At 38.6% G+C, this 22,683-nt stretch overlaps 1 protein-coding gene across 2 annotated transcripts; it reads left to right on the top strand.

Moving 5' to 3' along the window:
• Positions 1 to 530: 530 nt before the first annotated feature.
• LOC109409336 (minor histocompatibility antigen H13) lies at positions 531 to 22,550 on the top strand. 2 transcript variants are annotated; one of them, XM_029858575.2, is made up of 4 exons: positions 531 to 992; positions 9,997 to 10,874; positions 21,042 to 21,156; positions 21,838 to 22,550. In XM_029858575.2, exons 1-4 carry the CDS (start codon positions 786 to 788, stop codon positions 21,880 to 21,882), a joined length of 1,245 nt encoding a protein of 414 aa, XP_029714435.1. In that variant the 5' UTR covers positions 531 to 785; the 3' UTR covers positions 21,883 to 22,550. The 2 variants fall into 2 exon arrangements, with proteins under 2 accessions (XP_029714435.1, XP_062706836.1); XM_062850852.1 differs by lacking the exons at positions 21,042 to 21,156; positions 21,838 to 22,550 and having other exon boundaries at positions 9,997 to 10,878.
• Positions 22,551 to 22,683: the final 133 nt, after the last annotated feature.

The raw sequence follows: 22,683 nt of genomic DNA, 5'->3' as shown, positions 1-22,683 counted from the left end.
TCAGAACAGTGCTTAGTGGTTACCTGGGTTGTTCGTTAACCCCACGTCTCCACTAGACAGAAATGTCGTGCCATTTTGCTGCCAGAAAGAGAAAACGTAACAGAAATGATCAACACCGCTGCTTTCCATGCAAACAGCGAGAGAACATTTCTGTCATGACACATCTGTCCAGCAAAATGGCAAGACATTTCTGTCTAGTGGAGACGTCGGGTAAATGGACTAATTTCAAGAAAAAAAAACTCACTAAGACTTACAGGAAAATATGTTTTCCAGGCTTAATAGTTTCAAATAAGGTTAATATTTATGTGGAGAAATCACCTCAAAAACCAGTGGATACTACAGAAACCTATTTAATGACCAAATTCATCCTTGGAAAAAAATATGATTCCAAAATCATTATTTTATTTAAAATCCCGGATTCGACCCCATTTCGATCACACCATTCGAATCGAAATACTTTGGGTTTAGATCACTTTCAGTCAGCGAAACGACAGCTGTCATCGTTTTGTGTTATCTGGCAAAGTTGGCTTGACACGCAGTCAGAAAACGTCGAACGGCCGCAGCAAACGCGTATCCTTCGAGAGTGCTGGTGCGTTGCAGAGAATCAGTGCAAACAAAGTTCCCCCTTTCGTGCCGTGATTTTGCTCTTTCTCGATCGAAAAAACCAGAACTGCGGAAACGACGACGAAGTGTTGACCATTTCCCCGGGAAGATCGCGCTTTTCTTCTCCGTGACTGACTGACGACTACTGGTTCCCCGAGAAGCGACAGTGTTGATTGACGAGAATGGCCGATGTGGTGGAGGAAATCGTCCAGCAGGTGCAGGAGAATCTCACCGAAAGCGCCAACGCGGCAGCCACCAATGGGACGACCGGTAAGGTGCCCTCCACACCGGAGGGAATGGCCCTGGCATACGGAACGCTGGTCGTGATGGCCATGCTGCCCATCTTCTTCGGTTCCATCCGGTCCGTCAAACACCACAAAGAACAGACGGTAGGTTTTAGCGAGGGGTCTCTCCGTCCGACAGGGCTGGTAGTGAGTCACTGTTCAGTGAGTTGGCTATTAGTAGCTATAAATGTCAAATTTCCTGTCTTTTTGAACTTTTTTAGAAAAGTAAAAGTTACATTTTTATCGTAAAAGATTCTATAACACAGTAGGGAGCAGCACTTTGTGCACTTAAGCATAAATCGGGGTTTAATGGGGCACGTTCGGTGTAGTACTAGATTTGTAGTAATAAGCCGAATTTTAGTATGGTGATGCAATGAAATGATGCAAAAAGCGTGGGTATGATGATTCTTTGCCTAATTTGATGCTGTGTGCAAAACTTTAGATAACTATTATGTTGTTTATGCTGTGAGAAAACAACAACACTGTTGACCAAAGTTTTGCTCCAACAGCATCAAATTAGGGAATCATCATACCCACGCTTTTTGCACCATTTCATTGCAGAAATGAAGAATTGACCTTCTCACCATACTAAAATTCAGCTTATTACTACAAATCTAGTACTTCACCGATCTGTTCTATTCCCGTCGACCCCGATGGGATTTTCTGAGACATAGAATCCGTGATCACGCCTTCCCTCGGATAGGAAGTAAAGCAGTAGGTCCCGGCCCATGTGTTGATGGGTTCGATATGTAGGGTCCTCAGGTGTGGTGGCTGTCTCCCTGGGGCGTCGGATTTAAGGCTTAGCTCCTAGACACAGCCGACGCAAAACACAACTGGCGCCGAACGGTGCTAGTTGACCAGAAAAAAAGCATAAATTCATCTCTTCAGTTTTTATTGATTTCTTGATTTATGGAAGAATGCGCGATACGCGTAGCACCACTGCTATAGCAGTTCCCCGAATGCCATTACCCCGAAACACATACCCTGAAAACAATGTCTTTCACTCAGCCAAATAGCCTTAAGATTTCCATAATGCCCAACTTATGAAACGGCCTTTAAATAATTCAAAATAATTCGGATGAATTTCATAAGGTCACTCTATGACGTAAAATCGTCTCACAGCTTCGCTTTTATTCATGTTTAGCAAAATTTCCTTCTTTCCCGAAGGCATTCCTCTACGAGTATCTTCTATGATACCTTCAGGTATTCCTTCACCGATTCCTATTGTAGTTTCTTCTGGAATACTTTTATGAAATTTGTCTTTGCAATCACTTGGAACTTCCAACAGAACAAAACTTAGGATTCTCTGAGGAATTTCTTCTTGAATTCCTCTAGGTTAACTCGTACTGCTTGGTTATCTGTTGGAATTCGATAAGATTTTCTCGAGGAAAAAAATTTCTGGCCCCTGGGATATCCTTTTCGGATTAATCCAGGTGTCCCTTTTTAAATTTCTTCTTTTTAACCAGAACATCCTCTTGACCAGTGGTGCTCAAACTGCGGCCCTTGAAGCTCGTAAATGCGGTCCGCAGAATACTTGAGAATAGTTGTTAATCGTTAAAAATTTAAGAAAGAAAAAACGTTCTAAATTATTTAAAAGTATCTGTCAACGATTTGTGATAACATCAATTTTGAATTGGCTTCTTTAGCGGTGTTGAGATAATCTCATATGCAGAATCTGCATGCCAAACTGAGCCGAAATCCAAATTTTCATATATTTTCGGTGCCCCCGGGAACCTATTCAAAAATTAGTTTCAAGTCTAGACGAACATTTGAAAAGGGCCTATCTGCTTTGCGTAAACAAACATGTTTTTGTCTCTGTAGGGCCCATCTGCATCCACCCACGCACATCAACACATTTACCAGAAAGAGAGTTCTTGTAGCTATCTGATAAGGGTGTTGATGTGCGTGGGTGCATGCAGATGGGCCCTACAGAAACATGTTTGTTTACAAAAAGCAGATAGGCCCTTTTCAAATGTTCGTCTAGAAGTTTGGGAGAGATTTGTCGAATCACCCCTCGTCCCATTTTGTACTGGGCGGAGATGTCAAGCAGTTGCCCAGCTGTCAAATGGTGATTTTAAAAACTCGCTTTGTGATTAATTTTGGATATCAAAATAATGCTCTAAAAATCTGAAACAAAAATCATAGTGGCTCAGAAAAAGCTGCTCTTTTATATAAAATAAAAAAATCAATAAATTTTTTCAAATTTAAAAATTCAATTACATACAAGAACACTTTCTTATCATGAGCCGACTAAAAAGCAAATATTTTCTTCAATTTGGAAAAACTACTTTGGCAAATCTAGTTCAACTTCCAGACGCCCAAGTAGTTCTATCTATTTTATTAATTTTTCTGAAACATTTTTTGGCGTATCTAGTAAAATTTGCTGGCGCCAAATTGATTCTATTTATTTTGTTAATTTTTCTGAAACATTTTTTGGCGTATCTAGTGAAATTTTCTGGCGCCAAATTGATTCTATTTATTTAATTAATTTTTCTGAAACATTTTTTGGCGTATTTAAACGGAAATTTAGAGTTAGGGGGGTCAAGTGCCCTCCCTTGCCCCCCTTCGTCTCCGCCAATGTTTACCACAGAGAAACAGACATCACACTCTCATTGCTTCCCATCGATTACCTTTTTAACGTTTGATTCAAATATTCAGTAGTAGGTCGATCGACCACTCGCGGCGCTGGAATCGTTTCTGCTCCTGTTTGACATTTGCTCACTACCGCCATCTAGTGGCGGCCCGGCCAAACACGATACGTTTAGCATCGAACGATTACGTTACAATGACGATGTTTTTTAATGAAATTTGTTCTAAGTGAAATCACCTTTTGGCAGCTTGGCAATTGTTTGACAGCTCCGCCCAGAACAAAATGCGACGAGGGGTGATTCGACAAATCGCTCCCATACAAACTTCAAACTGATTTTAAAATAAGTTCCCGGGCACCAACGTTCATGAAAATTTTGGATTTCTCTCTTTCTAATGATTTGCCTCGCGATTTTGAAGATACAAATATCAATTTCCACTGCACTGACGTAGCTGAAACTTTAGTCGATTGTGCACCGCAAGTGAGCAAATGAACGATCAAATTTATAGTCAATAATATGAAGTGGAAGCTGAGATTTGCTTCTTACTAACAACAGAGCAATGGCGGACGATTCATCCACCGTCCCGTCCGGCCTTAACAGCGCTAAAGAAGCCAATTGGCCAATTTGAAGTTTGTATGGAAGCGATTTGTCGAATCACCCCTCGTCGCATTTTGTACTGGGCTGAGCTGTCAAACAGTTTCCCAGCTGTCAAAAGGTGATTTCAAAAAAAATCTTTGTACTTGATTCTGGGTACCAATATAAGGTTCTAAAAATCTGAAAAAATCATAGTGGCTCAGAAAAAGGTGCTCTTTTGTATAAAATCGAAAAATCAATGAATTTTTCAAAATTTAAAAACCCAATTGAAGGTTACCCAGGTAACCAATAAGCATTTGAATAAGCCGTATTTCTGTTTCATATCTGCATTCGACCTGCTTACTGTCGTATCATAGCAGTTCGACTGCTGAACTGCCCTGTATTAGCAATTGAAATGCTATTTAAAATCAGACAGCAGTTGTGTAGCATTTCAAATGCACGATATATTTTGGTTAACAAGCAGCATAACTGCTACTTTGTTGCTATAAAATTGCTAACTGAGATGAGTGATGCTAAACCCACAACACATTTCCACTTTCTAAGTAACGTTCCAGAATAGGAAGCAATCAGTGATGTACTAGATTGAAAGTAGTGAGCTGGATTTTTGTATGGTGAGATGATCCGTTCTCCGTTTCTGCAATGAAATGGTGCAAACAGCGTGGGTTATATGATTTCTTGCCTAATTTGATGCTGGTTGAGCAAAACTTTGGGTATCTTTGTTGTTGTATTATTTTTTCTTGCAACTTCAACAACACAGTTACCCAAACTTTTGCTCAAACAGCATCAAATTAGGCAAGAAATCATATAACCCACGCTGTTTGCACCATTTCATTGCAGAAATGGAGAATCGATCATCTCACCATACAAAAATCCAGCTCACTACTTTCAATCTAGTACTTCACTGATTGCCTCCTATTTCGCCGAAATCAGCAAAAAAATCAACAACAGCAATTCAAAACGTGCCCCGCAAGCCGCAAAAAATGCACAGGACTGTGAGGACAAAAATAGAAGAGAAAGATGCCGTAAAATGGGCAGGGGAAAATATTTTTGTTTTTTGTTTTTGACAATCTGGGGGATAGAAAAAATAAGCATTTAATCAGCCGTATATTGGGCCAAAACCTGCATTTAAAGAGCACTTATGGCGCATATACGGCAAATTAGCATTTCATGACCTGCTGTAAAAGCGCATATAGTGCCAAATTAATGCCATTTTAACTGCTTATTGGTTACCTGGGTATTGAATAGAAATAATTGATTGCTGCACACATCCATATATAGGGATTAGGGAAAGGAAGAATAATTCTTCTGAGGCACGAAATTTCTCAAAAAATGCCATAAAAGTTTAAACATTAATTAATTCGGTGTTGCACTGATTTTCCAGAATATTTCTGCATGAGTTGTGTCAGTTGTTTGTCTCGGGAATCTATCAGTATTGTGAGCTTAGGACCATTGAAAAACATGAGTGGGCGAATTTCGGCGCGTAATTTCTTCGAAGAAAAGGAAATTTTCTTGTCGATGGACAATCACGCAGAAAAAAACATGGTAAAATCAAAAATATTTCAGGTAAATTCAAATAAATTGTCGATTTGTTCTGGCAACAAAAATAAAACTGTTTGGAGCAAATCGAAGGTCACATTTGAAGCAAATTCAATCCATTCTTGAAACAAACATGTATCACGCTATGTCTGAACCAACAGATTATAAAAATTGAATGTACATCGGGTTTCTTTCCATAAAACATCAGTATTCAAGCTATATTTTCATGTGCAGAAGGTTTTAAAATATTCTATCGGTGAAAATTTTTCCATACATTTTGTATGGGAGTGAAAAATGGGGATTTCAAGCAAATTTCTATGAAAAACGGTCAAAAAGATGGAAAAATCAAAATTTCCCCGATAGAATATTTTGAAACCTTCTGCAAATGAAAATATAGCTTGAATACTGATGTTTTATGGAAAGAAACCCGATGTACATTCATTTTTTTATAATCTGTTGGTTCAGACATAGCGTGTGTATCTTCTGACAAGTTATGTTAGTAACAATGTAAAAAAAAATGTTTTTTGTGGCAGATCGACCCTACGGAAATATTTGTTTCCCAATTAAATTTAAAAAGTCATTTCCTTCTCTAGGAAAACCCACTTCCCGCGTGGCACTTTCGGCACTTTCAATGCCAACATCATGTAGATAACATACGCTCCCGAAATCAACGGGATTCCGTGGAAACTTTTGGTGAAACTTGACTTTTTTTGCAAGAGGAAATTTAGTGCTGGAACTTGAGAGTTTTGTTTATGTTCTCGACGGCGGAACGAGGGGCTCTTCAATTGGTATTGTAGAAATCAATATGTAATTGAATTAGTTTTAAAAATTTATATTTGTGTTTTAAATATTTTATTAGTTTACCGAATAAACATGAATATTTTTGTTTCAAACGAACGAAATTTGTCTCCGTGATAGAAAAAAATCGAATAAAGATTACATTGGAATTCGGCCACAGTAATATAACAATGGATTCATTCAGTCTCAGCAGGCAAATTTCATGTGTTTAATTTAGACATTTGGCCGGGGTTCTGCTAAACCGAACTAAGCGCCAAAAAGATAATTCCGAGATAATTAAGCTTAAAGTTCAACCACTCACAAATAAACAACAGCGGAGAATATTTGAAACTTTTCCGCACACATGTAACTTCTTTACAAGCCTTCATTAACCATCAGAAATGAAGAATGCATGCAAATTATTTGGAATTATTGATATAATTATATTTTATTTCTTGGTATTTTGCACTCAGTTCACTCTGGCTAATTAAAAACATTAGAAAATGGTTTATAGTTCAGTTTGGCTGAATGTGTTTTTTTTTTGTTACAGATAAAACCAGTTGGATAGTGAAAAAAATCTTGATTTTTCATCGTCTATCAAGTTGAAATCGATATCACTCACAATTCTTTACATGAATCAAAGAGGACGCGTATAGTATGGTAGCACAATGGTCTCAAAATAGTTTGAAATATGAAAGGCGGAAGCCCTCCCAGCTCAGCCCTTCCCATTCATGTTTTTTCTTCATAAGCGGTGCATGTGGAGGCACAGAGCAAGAATGATTATGTCAAACGATGTCCTTGCATGCCCTTTGTCCTGAGATGTGAATGTGGAGCAATTTGTGTACTTCAAATTTATGCTGGTCGAAGAAAACCATGAAAATGTTCTGCCAAAGTGCACTAAGTACAAACAAATTTTCAAAAATATGAGAAATTCGAACTCGGATCATCTGAGTGATAACCAAGCGCGTTACCTCTTGATCATATTACCATGCTGAAGGTCAAGCGTTGAGTCTGAATCAAGTTCTTCTCACGGATGGTTTTCGTGAAAACGCCATTTTTCGATCAGCCAAAGCGAACTAAGTGTTTGATTTTTTTTTCTCAAGTTCAATTATTCTAATTAGGCTTGTTGTTCAATGACGGCTCCTGTGTTAAATTACCAGTATGAGATGTATCGACATACCGCTGGTATTAAAAACCAGTTTGTTATTATTTATTATTATTGACTTTTTATTATGGGGAAATTCAGCCCGAGGCTGGTTCATCCCCACCAGTTTGTTTTTGTATTGTTGAGAATAAATTGATTCTAAAATGCTGTGGACTTGGTTCGGTCTGGCTGAATGTGAATTTCTAATAACGTGTTCATTTCTCTCACAGATTGTTTCTATGAGTCGGTTAGAAGTTAGAAATCTAACGGCGATGAGGAGAACTTGGAATGTTCATCACCAGGACCAAAACTGAAATATTTCGCTGATTCTATCAGATGGTTTACAGTTTACTCTGGTTGGATGCAAAATAATGTTTTGTATATTCTGCCAAACAGAAATTTTGAATTTACTCCACGAAGAGCTGTCACAATTACTGTTTTTTGCATGGAAGGAAGATCATCATTTTCTTCGCCCAATGGTCAAGAAAACTCAATTTTCCAAAAAATGGTCTTTGGTTCGGTTTAGCAGAACCCCGACCATTTAGACAAATTTTATAATCAATATGCATAAATCCATCAGCATATGAAGTAACAAACATCAAGCATCGAAGGAAAACTAGTTTTTTACCTGGTAACTAATTTGCTTGAGATTTCCACTTGTCAGAAATTTTCACGGAACTTATTACCTGCAGTTTTGGTGTAATAATCAAACCGGGCCCTGGTCTTGGTTTATATCTTTCAGGAAGCTTTGATTTCAGACTTGTGACCGATGTACTATGCAGTAATGATTGGAATAGCTGAATGATGTATAAGCAATGGCAAACAGTTCTGTAAAAGTCAGGTCTCAAAGCCATCTGATATAGTTATACCACAAACGAATTCATCAAATGTTCAGCATATGAATTTAATTTTTCAATAATTTTGAGGTCACTATTCAGTCACTATTTGGTCACTTTTTTGATTATTTTGGTCACTAAAGTCACTAATATTTTGCCACCTGAACGCTACCAGCCCTGAGTTATTTCTTCGCGAGTTACTTCAAGAATGCCTTTCGGAATTCCTCTTATAGTATCAGCATGTCTCTAAGAATTTTTGGTGGGTTTTCTCAAGCATTTCCAACTAGAATTTCTCCAGTAATTGCTCTTGAAAGTTCTCCAAGAATTGCTGGAGAATTCCCAGCATGAATTTTCTGAGGATTTGCCTCATGAATCCCAGCAAGAATTCCACCTGCAAATCTTTTTGGGATTTCACTCAATTTGATATTCCAGTAAAAGTAGGTATCAGTTAAGTTTAAAGAAAAAGTACTCAACTCACATCAGAATCGATGTCCGAATAGTCCCACTCTCTAGCTTATAAGTAGATTTGTTGACCAGAACAAGGACGTGATGTTACGGGTATAAATATTTGTTACAATTATAAGACAGAATAATTGTTTAATGTGTTAAAAGTTTATTATTTGTGCGTTATTTGTGATGTATGTTTCATGTTACCTCGTACATATTCCCATAATTTTAATGTACATTTATAGGGGTCTGGAAAAAAGAGGCCCATGAGATGCAATCCTACTTTGATTGCAAACTTTCAGGCTATTTCTGACAGCGGTCAAGTACTAGAGATATAAACCTTTCCCTGTCACGGGCTTCAAGTTGTTGATTTCAAGTATCGAACCCCGAAACGGGATGCCCGATTAGGATAAGTTTTCCTAGACAAAAACGAGCTATGAACACAGCAACAACTACTGTGAACCAGTGAATCAAAATTCTACCATCGCGCAACAATAATGACAATGTCGCAACCTGTATCTGTTGCGACAAACTAACCCATGCGACATAAGTTTGTCCCAACTTGAAAATAATGGGATTAACATCGTACACCACGAGTTTAGAGATTTTTAAGACTTGCATTGCGATTTTCGAACGGTAACTTCGAGTCGGTAAGCACTGTAACTCTGGTGAAGCTCTATCATCAAACAGTTTCGACTTTGGGTTACTAACAATCGATTATTCACGAGTCGAAAAGTACGCAACAAATTCAGCTTCCGTTTTGTCTGCAACAAAAAATTTCGAGATCATGTCATTATCTGTTACCAGTAGGGATAAAGAGTAATCGTCGTACCTTCTTTGTTGCTTGTTTTGTGCCTCTTTTGTCTGACAATTCTCTTCACTGCTGTGAACTAAATGGCAAACTGCCAACTAAAATACAATTCCAGGATGACTGATGGACCCAAACCAATAAATAAAACTTTGTCATGTGGATAACAGGGCACATACATGTTTTGTGTCGTGTTGCGTCAATTTGTGATATCTGTACATTGTGCATTTGTAAGGTTCTATGTGTATCGTGATATGTTGATCCTTTATAATAATTAATTTCTTTTATTTTTGTAACAGTGATTCTCGTCACCACTACTATCAATTCTAAATGTATGATCGCCTTGCATGTACCAATCTCGTGTTTTATCCCTTTTCAGTCTACCTTCCTAAAAACGGGGGAAAAGCCTGACACGATGACCTCGAAGGACGCGATGATGTTCCCGATTATGGCTTCCTGTGCCCTGTTCGGATTGTACATGTTCTTCAAGATCTTCTCCAAGGACAACATCAACTTCCTGCTGACCGGATATTTCTTCTTCCTCGGTGTGATGGCTCTGGCCCACCTCCTCAGTCCGGTGATTGGCTCTCTGATCCCGGCTTCGATCCCGAAGATTCCGTACCACTTGTCCTTCAGCCAGGGACCCACGGAAGGCGTCAAGGACGACAAGAAGTCCTACCTGATCGATTACAAGTTCACGACACACGACATCGTTTGCTTCATCATTTCGCTGATCATCGGCGTGTGGTATTTGCTGAAGAAGCACTGGATCGCCAACAACCTGCTGGGTCTGGCCTTCGCCGTGAACGGAGTGGAGCTGCTCCATCTGAACAACATCGTGACTGGCTGCATCCTGCTCAGTGGACTGTTCGTGTACGATATTTTCTGGGTGTTCGGAACGAACGTGATGGTTACCGTGGCCAAGTCGTTCGAGGCTCCGATCAAGCTGGTCTTCCCTCAGGATATCATCACCAACGGACTGGCCGCCTCGAACTTTGCCGTCCTGGGACTGGGAGACATCGTCATTCCGGGAATTTTCATCGCCCTGCTGCTGCGGTTCGACAACAGTCTCAAGCGGAAGAGCAATCTGTACTTCTACGCCACATTCACGGCGTACTTCTTCGGATTGTTGGCCACGATCTTCGTGATGCACGTGTTCAAGCATGCCCAGCCGGCGCTGCTCTATCTGGTACCGGCTTGCTTGGGAACGCCTCTGCTGTTGGCGCTGCTGAAGGGAGACATCAAGAAGCTGTTTGCGTAAGTATCGTATAGAGATTATTGTTTATCCCGTTGGAATTAAGACAGACATTCAATCAATTTTCATTTCATTTAGTTAGTATTACCTACATCAAATTCAAGACAAAACTTAATCAACAATATGTCAGCATAATACGCGGTTCGTGTCTGCCGTTCTCCGTCCTCGGTCACACCCGATGCTCGCCAAGTCACGCTCCACCTGCCGCCCATTGTGCTCTCTGCGCTCCACGCCTTCTTGTACCTACCGGATCTGTCGCGAACACCAACTTTGCAGGGTTGTTGTCCGGCATTCTTGCAACATGCCCTGCCCATCGTAACCTTCCGGCTTTGGCCACCTTCTGTATGCTGGGTTCGCCGTAAAGTGCAGCGAGCTCGTGGTTCATCCTTCTCCGCCACACACCGTTCTCCTGCACACCGCCGACGATCGTCCTTAGCACGCGTCGCTCGAAAACTCCGAGTGCTTGCAGGTCCTCTTCGAGCATGGTCCATGTCTCGTGCCCGTAGAGGATTACCGGTCTAATTAGCGTTTTGTACATGGCGCATTTGGTGCGTGGGTGAATCGTTTTCGACCGCAGTTTTTTTCTGGAGCCCGTAATAGGCCCGACTTCCGCTGATGATGCGCCTTCGAATTTTACGACTCACGTTGTTGTCAGCCGTCACTAAGGATCCGAGGTAGACGAATTCCTCCACCACCTCGAAAGTATCGCCGTCTATCGTAACATTACTACCCAGGCGGACCCGGTCGTGTTCGGTTCCGCCTACCAGCATGTACTTTGTCTTGAGCAGGGTGGCCACCCAGTCGGGAATTTCGGGAAAACCGGGAAAAGCTCGGGAATTCGAAACCACCGGGAAAAAGTCGGGAAAACCTCGGGAATTGTTGCTAGCCACCGGGAATTTCCAAAAATCTAAAATTACAGTCTCCACAAGCATAAGTACGAGAATCTGTGGGAAATGTTGTCAACAACTGTTGAACTATATAACATAGTGGGTGAACTGACGTAAAAACCATTTTTGGAAATTAATATCTTGTCGTCGACTCATGACAATTAAAGTTAATCATAGTGATGTTACCAAACATCACAATTTGAACAATTTCAAAGATATTCTAAAAAAAAATCTGGTGAAAAGACTGGTTGAGACACATTCAAATATTTATAGATTCATATGTCACTTATGCATTTCAGGATGTACATTAGCGTGGGACACAAGAAGACACTTTACTCCTGTACACTTTTTGAGTTCCATTTTGGCCCCATAGCAACTGTGCAAAATTTCAGCTCGATCGGAGAAACTATATTTTAGCGCCAGCCGTTTGAAATTTTCATACGATTTACTTTGGGGAAAATCACTTTTTCGAAGAAAAATCGCCCCATGTTGCCTCTTAACCCCTAAAAATATATCGATGAATGATTTCTGTTGGGAATTTTACGAGGAACAAACCGTCCGAAGAGCGCAAAGCGATCTAAGGCTCGTGGAAAAAGTTATTGACTGAAAACCGAATGACATGCAAACGCTGTTTAACACGTAAGGAATAACAATAAATAATAAAATCTCGTCATTTTATCGATCGGGTAAAGCTTAATAACTTTTTCCACGAATGTCGCATCGCTTTGTGGTCTTCGGAGGTCTGATTCCACGTGAAGTTTTCAACAGAAATCATTCAACGGCTTATTTTTAGGGATCAATGAGTGACCTCAAGCGATTTTTCTTTGAAGAAGTAAATTTTCCCCATAGTAAATCATATGAAAACCTAATGCCGTTTTTCTTTTTTAACCTGGGTTGGAACTGGATTGGCGGAAAATGTGTAAACAAACAACGTCAAACAAACTTTAGTACAAGCGAAACCGAAATCAGGTTGGGGTTGAAACTGTGATCTGATCCAGTTCCAACCCAGGTTGGAACTGGATAATAAAGAAAAACGGCATAAGAATGGCTGGCGCTAAAATATAGTTTCTTCGATCGATCTGAAATTTTGCACAGTTGATATGGGACCAAAATGGAACTCAAAAAGTATACAGGAGTTGCAGTTTTTCCATTTTTTATATTTTCCCATATAAACCGTGTACCAGGCTAATGTACATGTTTCTGAAAACATCAAGCATCCTATAAAAGTTTTATAAAACAACAAAAATTATAACTCCTTTCTAAAAAAATATCCTTGTACAATCTCTTGGGGAATATTTAATATAGGCTTTGTCCTTTGAGCGAAAAGTCTTTGTGAAATTCGGATAGGATGCTGATAAAATATTGAATGAATGAGTGAATTGCCCCAAGATTAAATAAAAATTAAAAATTATTAAATTCTGGATGAGTAACGCTGGTGAAAATATTTTTACAATTTAAAAAAAGTTAGTGGTAATCAATTGAAAGAATATTCGAAGGGATTTGTTGTATCTGATGGAATTTCTCAAAGCACACCTATTGCAGCTCATAAAAGTATTTCTAATATTTTGTTTGAAAGATTTGTATCGGGAAAATCCCTTTTTGGCGAAGCTTTAGCAGAAGTCCCTGGTAAAACTCCTGGTTTAGCAAATTCTCGAGAATTTTCAGTATTCGTAGTTTCTAGTTAAACTACCAATTGAAATTCTCGCGGGAGTTCCAGTGAGTATTCAAAATCATCTGGAGCAATATGTTCATCATACAACTATTTATGTAAATAAATAATTCCCAAATAATGGTGGGGGCTGGCTCACCAACACTGCCGGTCCGCTTTAGTGCTTTATGCATCATTGTGGCCAGGTGTTGTTCTAGTTTTTCCAACTGTATTGTAAAGCATGAGCGGTGATCCTTGGCATTCTTGTGTAAATTGGGGTACTCGGAATGTTGATCGATCACCGATTATTGCTGGCAGATGCAGTGGAAAGTTTGTCTTAATACGTATCAATCGTCTCTGACAAACGAGAAAAACTGACCTCACTGATTACCTGTCTCTGAGCCAAATTTGGTATAGAGTCTTCAGTCTCCGATTAATCGCTTCATGTTTGATGGAGGCTTTTAATCCAATGGGTTACATAGCCGCTATCCGAATGAAGAGAGTAATGTTCCGCGTAATATATCACAAATCAAAAGAGGTGCGGTATATTACGTGGAGCGGATATACTGAATTGGGTACCAGACCAAGTCCCTGCTGGGTGGCACGAAATAGGTGAGCCATAGACAATAGAATCGTCAATGTCGTAGGGCATAGTATGTGACTATTGTCGAAACCAAAAAAACTTTTAATGCCCAACCAAATCATTAGGGGGATTCACTAAACAGCGTAAACTGATTAAACTGATTAAACGTCGCGATCACCAAGGCAATCTTTCATTATATCATTCGCAAAATCGTGAAACATTTCAAATAAGCGGAAAATCATGGCTTACGCAGCAATTTAATCTGTTTCGTGAATACCCCTATTAGCAATATCAATTTGCTTCAAACGCGTTCCAGTGATAGGGTTAAGATTAGGATCAATTATTACAATACAATTTCACGTTTCAATATGTGTTTAGTAGTTTTAGAGGTAACAGCCTAATAAGAAATTTTCTGCAGGTTCATAACTTGCACTCAACGAGTTGAATGTTATATTGCCTCACAACTGTAAGCAACATTATTACTCATTAATAAAAGGTTGTACCGTGAGGTGCCCATATTTCGTGCACTTAAGAAATTTCAAAGTTTGATAAGCGACTGAAATTTTACCATAAAGTATATCAGATTAATTTCTTCGATAATATTTAGTGCTGGTACTGTAGCTCCCAAGAAAAATATAAATTAGGCAACTTGACATTATACAAGATAAATACAGCATTAGTTTTGATTTGTTTGAAAGTGCCAAATTTCGTGCACGGGTTCCAAATTTCGTTCAAAATGGGTCCAAATTTCGCTCACTCTAAAAGACGTAGAATTCGCCTAAATATGTTAATTTTCAAAACGTAGCATACTCGTAGAATACCTATGAAACCATAACGAATAGATAAAATCGATGTCTGTGACGAAATATGAGTGAATATTTGCTGTTTACCGTGTTCGTCCCGGATGTTTACATTAAGATTTCCAAAATCCTTCTGTGGTTTTAGGGGTTATTATTTTTGACGTTTATTTTGCTCTTTTATTGAAATCTTAATAAAACGATATATTGTTTGCTATTTGAATCAAATGTTCATTAACTTTACTGATGGTCAGTAAGGCAGGAACAAATCTCATTTTCTTCTTTTGTCACAGCGCTCGTTGACTCGTTAAGGGGGAGGATGATAAATAATAAATGTATTCGATGGAAAAATATCCAAACAATTAGGCAACATAGATAAACTCATCGGATTTATTAAGAAAGTTTCTGTGGAACTCGAATTACACCTTAAATTTGTTGATTTTCTTGAACATTTTATTTGTGCCCCCCTCAAAATGTTGAATTCCGACCAAAATTTTCCGAGGGGGCGGTGACATAAGAGAAAATCGAAATTTGTATTAGCCTAATGTGAATTAATTCATTTTTTTAATTGTAGCTTTTTACGTTTCTATTATGTGCCATTAATAGGCATATTGCTTTGGAAGACAACACTTTACTAGAACTAACCAGTAAAGTGTTGTCTGCCAAATTTGTGTTCTGGCAATAAAGCTTACGGCAATAATTTGCTTGAATAAAACTAACGGCTGTAAGCTACTACTCCCTGTTCCCAATGTTTGGGTAAATAAAATCATCCCGAGCTTACTTAGTATTCCCACATTTATAAATTTATTTATTTTTTTCTACGTAATGTATGAGCAGTCCCTAGCTAATTTTAAACCAATTAAAATAGTTATTAGAACTATTATTAATAACCGAATCATACGATGGCTTTGTATAGCCATTTGTGTACACATGAACCTCTAAAACAAAGTTATGAAAAAGAGTGCACGAAATTAGGGACCCATACAAATTGTGGGTTCCTAATTTCGCCAACAACAAAAATGTTGAAACAAAATAAGAAAATAACATTTTTAAGTAATTTTATTGCGTATTATAATAAAACATATTGAATTGAAATAAGCAAGCATAAATTGAAATATTTACCTTTGATAGAGATCGAAATATTTGTTCATTTTCGTGAGTGTTGATTTTCTCGTATAACTGAATATGGCATCTGCTATTTGCATACATTTGCAATTTATTTTTCAATCTTTAACATAAATCAAATTTTTCATTTCTTTGTTTTGTGAATTGTATTGAGATCAAATGCAGTTTTGAGGTTATAGCAAATTTTGAATGATTCCGCTGTTAATTAGATAATAATGCTCTCAGATGTCAGAAGTTAACGAAGTTTGGGCCCGCACGAAATTAGGGCACCCCACGGTATCATCAATATGGACATAGACTTGCTGAACGAAACATTTGACCAATTAAAATCTTTCAGGTATAAAATAGGTAGTAGGACAAAACTTTTATTTTTAAAAGTAGTTATCTATGTTCATGATAGAAGAATAGCGTAAAGTGATACCACCCGTTACAGATCCAGAAACGTTTCACACTGAAAGAAGGTTGGAATGACAGTGTGAACAGAAGATCCGAACTGCTAGGTGTAGGAAGAAGTATGTTCATTTCCCCTCCCCTTCCCCAACACTCTGTAGAATTTTGATACAACTTCACGTAACTGTTTACTCCCTAGCCAAGATCACAGGGTTTGACGGTATTTAAGTGAAGGAAGTTAATTATAATTATAATTATAATTCTTCTGGATTCAGCAGACTTGGAATATTGTTGTCTGGGCTTTCCATTATTTGGTTATTGATTGTTAAACAATATGCAACAAATAATAGTATCTCGTGTATTCAAATTGCTCATTCACAGTGCTGACATTGTATTTACTTGTGATTAATATTAATTTTAATTTTCAATATCAGTATTTTCATATGTGATAGTTGTTTTGTGAGTAAACCCTAATATGTTTTGAATGTCTAATGCTTAATAATGTTTTCTTGCCATATCAATTTAAAATAACTAAGAAACCGAAACCAATAGTGTGAAAGTGCAGCATTTAATAGTGCTTGCTTATAGATTCGAAGCCAACGGGTGATCAAGACTCAAGACTTAAGACGCATACTTGACGAAATCGACAAAAACTGACTACTTCGTCCTATATATATATATATATGTTTATACTAATTTAAGTGGGCCGCGGAGCTGTGCGGCCCAGTATTTCCTTTAATTTTTTGATTCCAGAAAACGCCATAGTTCTGAAGATACACCCACGAAGTTCCCAAACATAAACGGAAATTGTCCGGAGCAATCAAGATAAGTAAAAACTTTTATAAACAGGCACGCAACTCTTTCTACTACTAGGCAAATAGAATATTTATGTGTTTGCTCATTCATCACATTCGTGGCGGTGCGGAACATTTTATAATATAGGTACCGTAGGGTAAGAAATCAAACTTTGAACTAGTCAAATTGTAATCTTAATTTGAACCATTTCGAAATTCATTAAAACGACGTACTTTTTGGGCAAATATTGTTCCGAAAAAGATGTTAAACAGCTTTCCGTAATATAACCTGATAACATGGACTTTGAAAGCATCGAAAAAAGCGTTTTTGTCATGGAAAACAGGCAATTGAAAAATCACTGTGATTTCACCCATTTCCCCCCAGAGAAAGCACATTTTCATTGCACTCGTACAGCTCATGCATTGTATCACACGCAATATATGAACACGTCAAATGGAAGCTTATTTATTGTAGAATCGACCAACCGAATAATATTCCGCATTATTTGTCATAAAATTATCAAATTTAGGTAATTCTTACTTGGAGAATGTTATCTTAAGTTGAACCATTTGTAATCTAAATTTGAACTAGTAAACGAGGGCGAGCTTCCAGTGTTGGCCAACAGACTGCGCTAGTGGTTGTTTTGTTTACTCTTGGGGGATGAAAAATTCCAAATTTAGTTTCCAAGTTCCTGAAGAGTTTAAAACATTCTTAGTTGAAATTCAACTGCCTAATGAAAAATAGTTATGAGAATTAGCAGATCCATGTGTTTTTTTTATTGTTCAGCACGAAATTGGCTGTTGTGGGAGATGCTCGAGCTGCTGCCGCTAGTAGTTCAAATTAAGATTAAAATTGGTTCAAATTATGATTACGATGGTTCAAATTAAGATTAAAATCATTGTTGACGAATAATCAAATTTTTCAATGAAACTCGGTGCAAATACAAACTTTTTACCACTTAACAAAAAGCTTATACCCGTGGCTTTCATGTACATAAAATTTTGCCGTAGTAAATTATTTCCATGTGGGAGAAAAAAACACTCAAAATTTGCGCTACTTCGGAAAGCTGCAATTTGGTTCAACTTTTGATTACCTACCCTACTTAACATTTCTTCAATTCACCTTTAAATAACTGATCTTTAAATTTTGTATAAAAACTTGCATCTCAATTATTTTCATCATATTAGTTTTCTTTTATTTCAGAATTTTTAAAGCATTATGGTAGAAAGAGTTGGTGTCATGATTCATGCAAAACTTGAAACTGAAAACTCCTTATTTCCCCCTATGGGTTATAGGGAGGAGCGGGACATTCGAGCCTACTCATCAGTGGAAAGGACTTGCTATGCTAATCGGTTTAGCATAGGGCAGATACAAGTCTACTGGTAGACGTATCGCCCAGCGATTCAACGCAGATTGGCCACGGCCCGGGGGTGCGTTGATTATAACAGAATAACAGAATAAATAATTCCCAAATAATGAATCTGCCTCTACATTTTGGGGGAAATACTTTCTCAAAAACTAATCTTTCGAAATCCCTGGAGAAATTCTTGACATCTGAAAATGTGATCAGATATTAAATCTCTGAGAGGTTCATATTGCAATTGTTGATGAAATAACTGAATACTAGACGAGTATCAGACAAAATCTAAGATTTCTTTGATCTCTCCATTTTTTTCCTAGAATTTACGATTCCAGTCTAAGTAACCTGCCTGACTTTCTGCAGTAGCCATTTACGGTACCATAAAGTTCTCCACTGGTTTTCTATTAAAATATCTTGAAACTGGCCATCAAAAATACTACACTGAAGTTCTCCCTAGAAATCGTTTCCAAAATTCTTTCACGAGTAATCTTTCCAGATATTCCACCAAAAGTTCATCCAGAATTTTTTTTTCTGGACATTCTGTTATTGCCTATTAGTTTCCCAAACGAACTTACCAAGAATTTTTCAGAAGAGGTTTATGAAATATTACTAAGAAATCCACTAATAATAAGTTCGTTAATCCTATAATCATACTGAGAATTTCGACCCCCTCAGGATTATCTTTTTTTTATTTGCTTAAACAAATGCATAATTTGTACTAGTTGGTCATTTATGAATTTAAGGAATGTTTAATGAAGATGTCGTAACTTCAATGCCCATCATTGGATACGAGACAAACTACACATGACTTATTTTCAAGTTCCTATAAGTACTTTTATCAATATCAATTCTCTTTTTTTTTTCTTAGTAAGTTACGTTTAATTTTCACTGCAAATCATTCTATTTTAGAATCGGGAAAAAAATCAAAAACCTATCGGGAAAACCGGGAAAAACTCGGGAATTTTATTTGCCACTCTGAGTGGCCACCCTGCTTGAGGCATTCACCATCAGTCCGACCTTTGCTGATTCGCGTTTCAGGCGGGTGTACAGCTCTGCCACCGTTCCTAATGTTCTGACGATAATGTCCATGTCGTCCGCAAAGCACACAAATTGACCGGATTTTGGGGAAATCGTTCCCCGGCTGTTGAGCCCGACTCATCGCATCACACCTTCCAGAGCGATGTTGAAGAGTATACTCTATAGGCATGAGAGTCCCACACCTTATGGCAGTCCCCGGCGAGATTCGAATGAACTGGATAGTTCACCCGAAACCCTTGAACAGCTTTACACACCGTCTATCGTTGCTTTAATCATTCAGTCAGCTTTCCAGGTAAGCCGTTTTTGTCCATGATTTCCCATAGCTCTGCGCGGTCGATACTGTCGTATGCCGCTTTGAAGTCCATGAACAGGTGATACGTTGAGACCTGGTATTCACGGTATTTCTGGAGGATTTGCCGTACGGTGAAGATCTGGTCCGTTGTCGACCGGCCGTCGATGAAGCCAGCTTGTTACCTTCCCACAAAGTCATTCGTTTTAGGTGACAGACGACGGAAGATGATCTAGGATAGCACTTTGCATGCAGCATTCAAAATAGTGATCGCCCTGAAGTTCTCACATTCCAAATGGAAACCTTTTTTGTGAATGGGGCAGATTATCCCTTCCTTCCACTCCCCCGGTAGCTGTTCGGTCTCCCAGATCCTGACTATCAGCCGGTGCAGACAGGTGGTCAACTTTTCTGGGCTCATCTTGATGAGTTCAGCTGCGATACCATCCTTATCAGCTGCTTTGTTGGTTTTGAGCTGATGAATGACATCCTTAACTTCCCTCAGCGTGGGAGTTAGTTCATTTCCGTCCTCCACTGCACTGGCGTCGTCGTTTTCTCCGCTGACATGGTCTCCCGTGCCTACGTTCTCCACGCCATTTAGGTGCTGATCGAAGTGCTGTTTCCACCTTTCGATCACCTCACGTCCGTCCGTCGATAGGCCTCCGTCCTTATCCCTGCACATTGCGACTCGCGGCACGAAGCCGTTACCGGGTACGTTGAGCTTCTTGTAGAACTTCCGTGTTTCTTAGGAACGGCACAACAGTTCCATTTCTTCGCACTCCACTTCTTCCAGGCGGCGCTTTTTCTCCCGAAAGAGGCGGATCTGCTGTTTCCGCTTCTGTTTGTAACGTTCCACGTTCTGTCGGGTACCTTGCTGCAGCATCACCGTCCGCGCTGCGTTCTTCTCCTCCAAAACCGTTCTGCACTCTTCGTCGAACCATTCGTTCCGTCGATTCCGTTCCACGTATCCGATGGTGCTTTCGGCTGCGTCGTGGATGGCTGCTTGGGTCGCGTCGCGACTTGCTTGTGCGACTTCTGGTTTGGTGGCGAAGCGACAATAGCATGATTGACACTCAGTACAAAATTCCAGCGTGTCTGTCCGTAATACTTAGAAATGTTACTTATGTACTTGGTTTCTTTCAGTCTGGAGCATCCATGGTGGTGCAGAGGGTTGAATTGCAAATCTATGACACAGTTGCAAAACATTCAGACAAACAAATCAGATAGGCAGCGAGTTTTCATGCCCACCTTTCTTTCTAGTTACGAAGACCACCCGGAGGAGAAACCAAAGGACGCCAAGAAATCGGACAAGTCTTCCGGCGATGAAAACTCCACCAAGACGAAAAAGGAAACCAAGAAGAAGGAGTCGAAAAAAGTAAAATAAGCTTCTATTCTTCCACCAGAAGAATAAGCGAAAACATTTGAGTGTGTTTGTATGTGTGTTGGTTGCATGTGCGAAACTGCTACAGAGGAAATCGCTGTCTATCCAGCTCAAAGAGTACCTACTTAACAACACGCATAACAAGAGGGGGCATTTTTTTTAACAAGATCATTATTCTATTTGTTTCCAATATGGGACACAAAAATGTTTGATAAAATAGTTCACGCTTGGACAAAAAATCACCATCATCGTGTTGTACTACTTACTTAATAAGCAGAATAAGTAATTCCGTCAGGATTAGAAAATACATTGAAGACGTTTTAAAAAGACAACCCAGTCTTCTTGTTATGTAATCATCACTGTCATTCGATTTGAATTCATAAAAAACGCTTACGAACGCTGCTTGAATCCATTCCGCCGTTATCAAAACTGCTCAGTAATCAGTATTCCATCAAAATGATCACACCTCAAGTTAAATATAGATCAAATTCATCAGATCTTGCTTCAGTTTGAAATACAATTATTTCTGAATAATTTTGTCCTATTCGAATCTGGAAAACTTTGAAGGATCGCATTTGAAATCTTAAACAAAGTTTTATTGAGAATTGGAACTATTAAAACAGCCACTTAGATCTGACGGAAATGGTCTACTATAATGAACGTTATTCTTTCCAGACTAAAAATCAACAGACCCAATCAAGTCTGATAACAAAGCGATGAAATCAAAAGCAAGATACACAACCTACATCCTACTTTCCGGTTTTGAACTGAGTGAGCATTCTAGTGAGTATCACTATCTGATCATGTTTGTGATGATCGCTCTTTTAGCTACCGACAAATAGGTAAAGAGAAAGAAAAACAGAAAGCAGAAAAATAGAAAACCCAGATGGAACTGCCGTTTCGTCAGCACAACTTACTACACTACTTGCAGATTCGTTTATACCTAGATCTTGTTATTTCTTTATTTTCACAGTCAGACAAAAACAACAAAAAAGTAGTTCAAAAACTGACTTCCTAACGATAGAAAGCAGAATCCATAAGAACAAGAGTACTATTGCTAAGCATGCTTGTTTTGCTTACGGATTTTTTTTGTTTTAAGTTTTATCGACTGAAATTGTATTAGTGCGATGTGAGCGACATTGTCGCTTTTGAAATAATAAAAAAAAAATATGGGGAAAACTAGTTACTTTCCTACCGGCCGGGCGTGATTTAGCAAAATATTATAGAAGCAACTATTGCTTGGGGGAAACATTATGGCCCGAACTGGGAAAGGATGATAATACATAATGGAATATTTATAGAATTCAGTTGGACAAACATCGGCAGATACAGTTTATTGTCAGAAAAAAAAATACATTGAATGAAGTAACTTTACCTTGATATGATAACCAGTAGTTGTAGGATTTGTTTTTGTCATATCACAGCCTTGTCATTTTTTCAGCTTTAATAGTGTTGTAATATATCCTGCCCCTCAACGCCTATCTTCCGAAGCAGCACATATTTCGAAAAAGCTGATCCAGT

The sequence above is a fragment of the Aedes albopictus genome, chromosome 2, assembly GCF_035046485.1.
Source record: "Aedes albopictus strain Foshan chromosome 2, AalbF5, whole genome shotgun sequence".
NCBI lineage: Eukaryota > Metazoa > Arthropoda > Insecta > Diptera > Culicidae > Aedes > Aedes albopictus.
The sequence above is the reverse complement of the archived record's forward strand: the minus strand, read 5'-3'. Positions and strand labels throughout refer to the sequence as shown.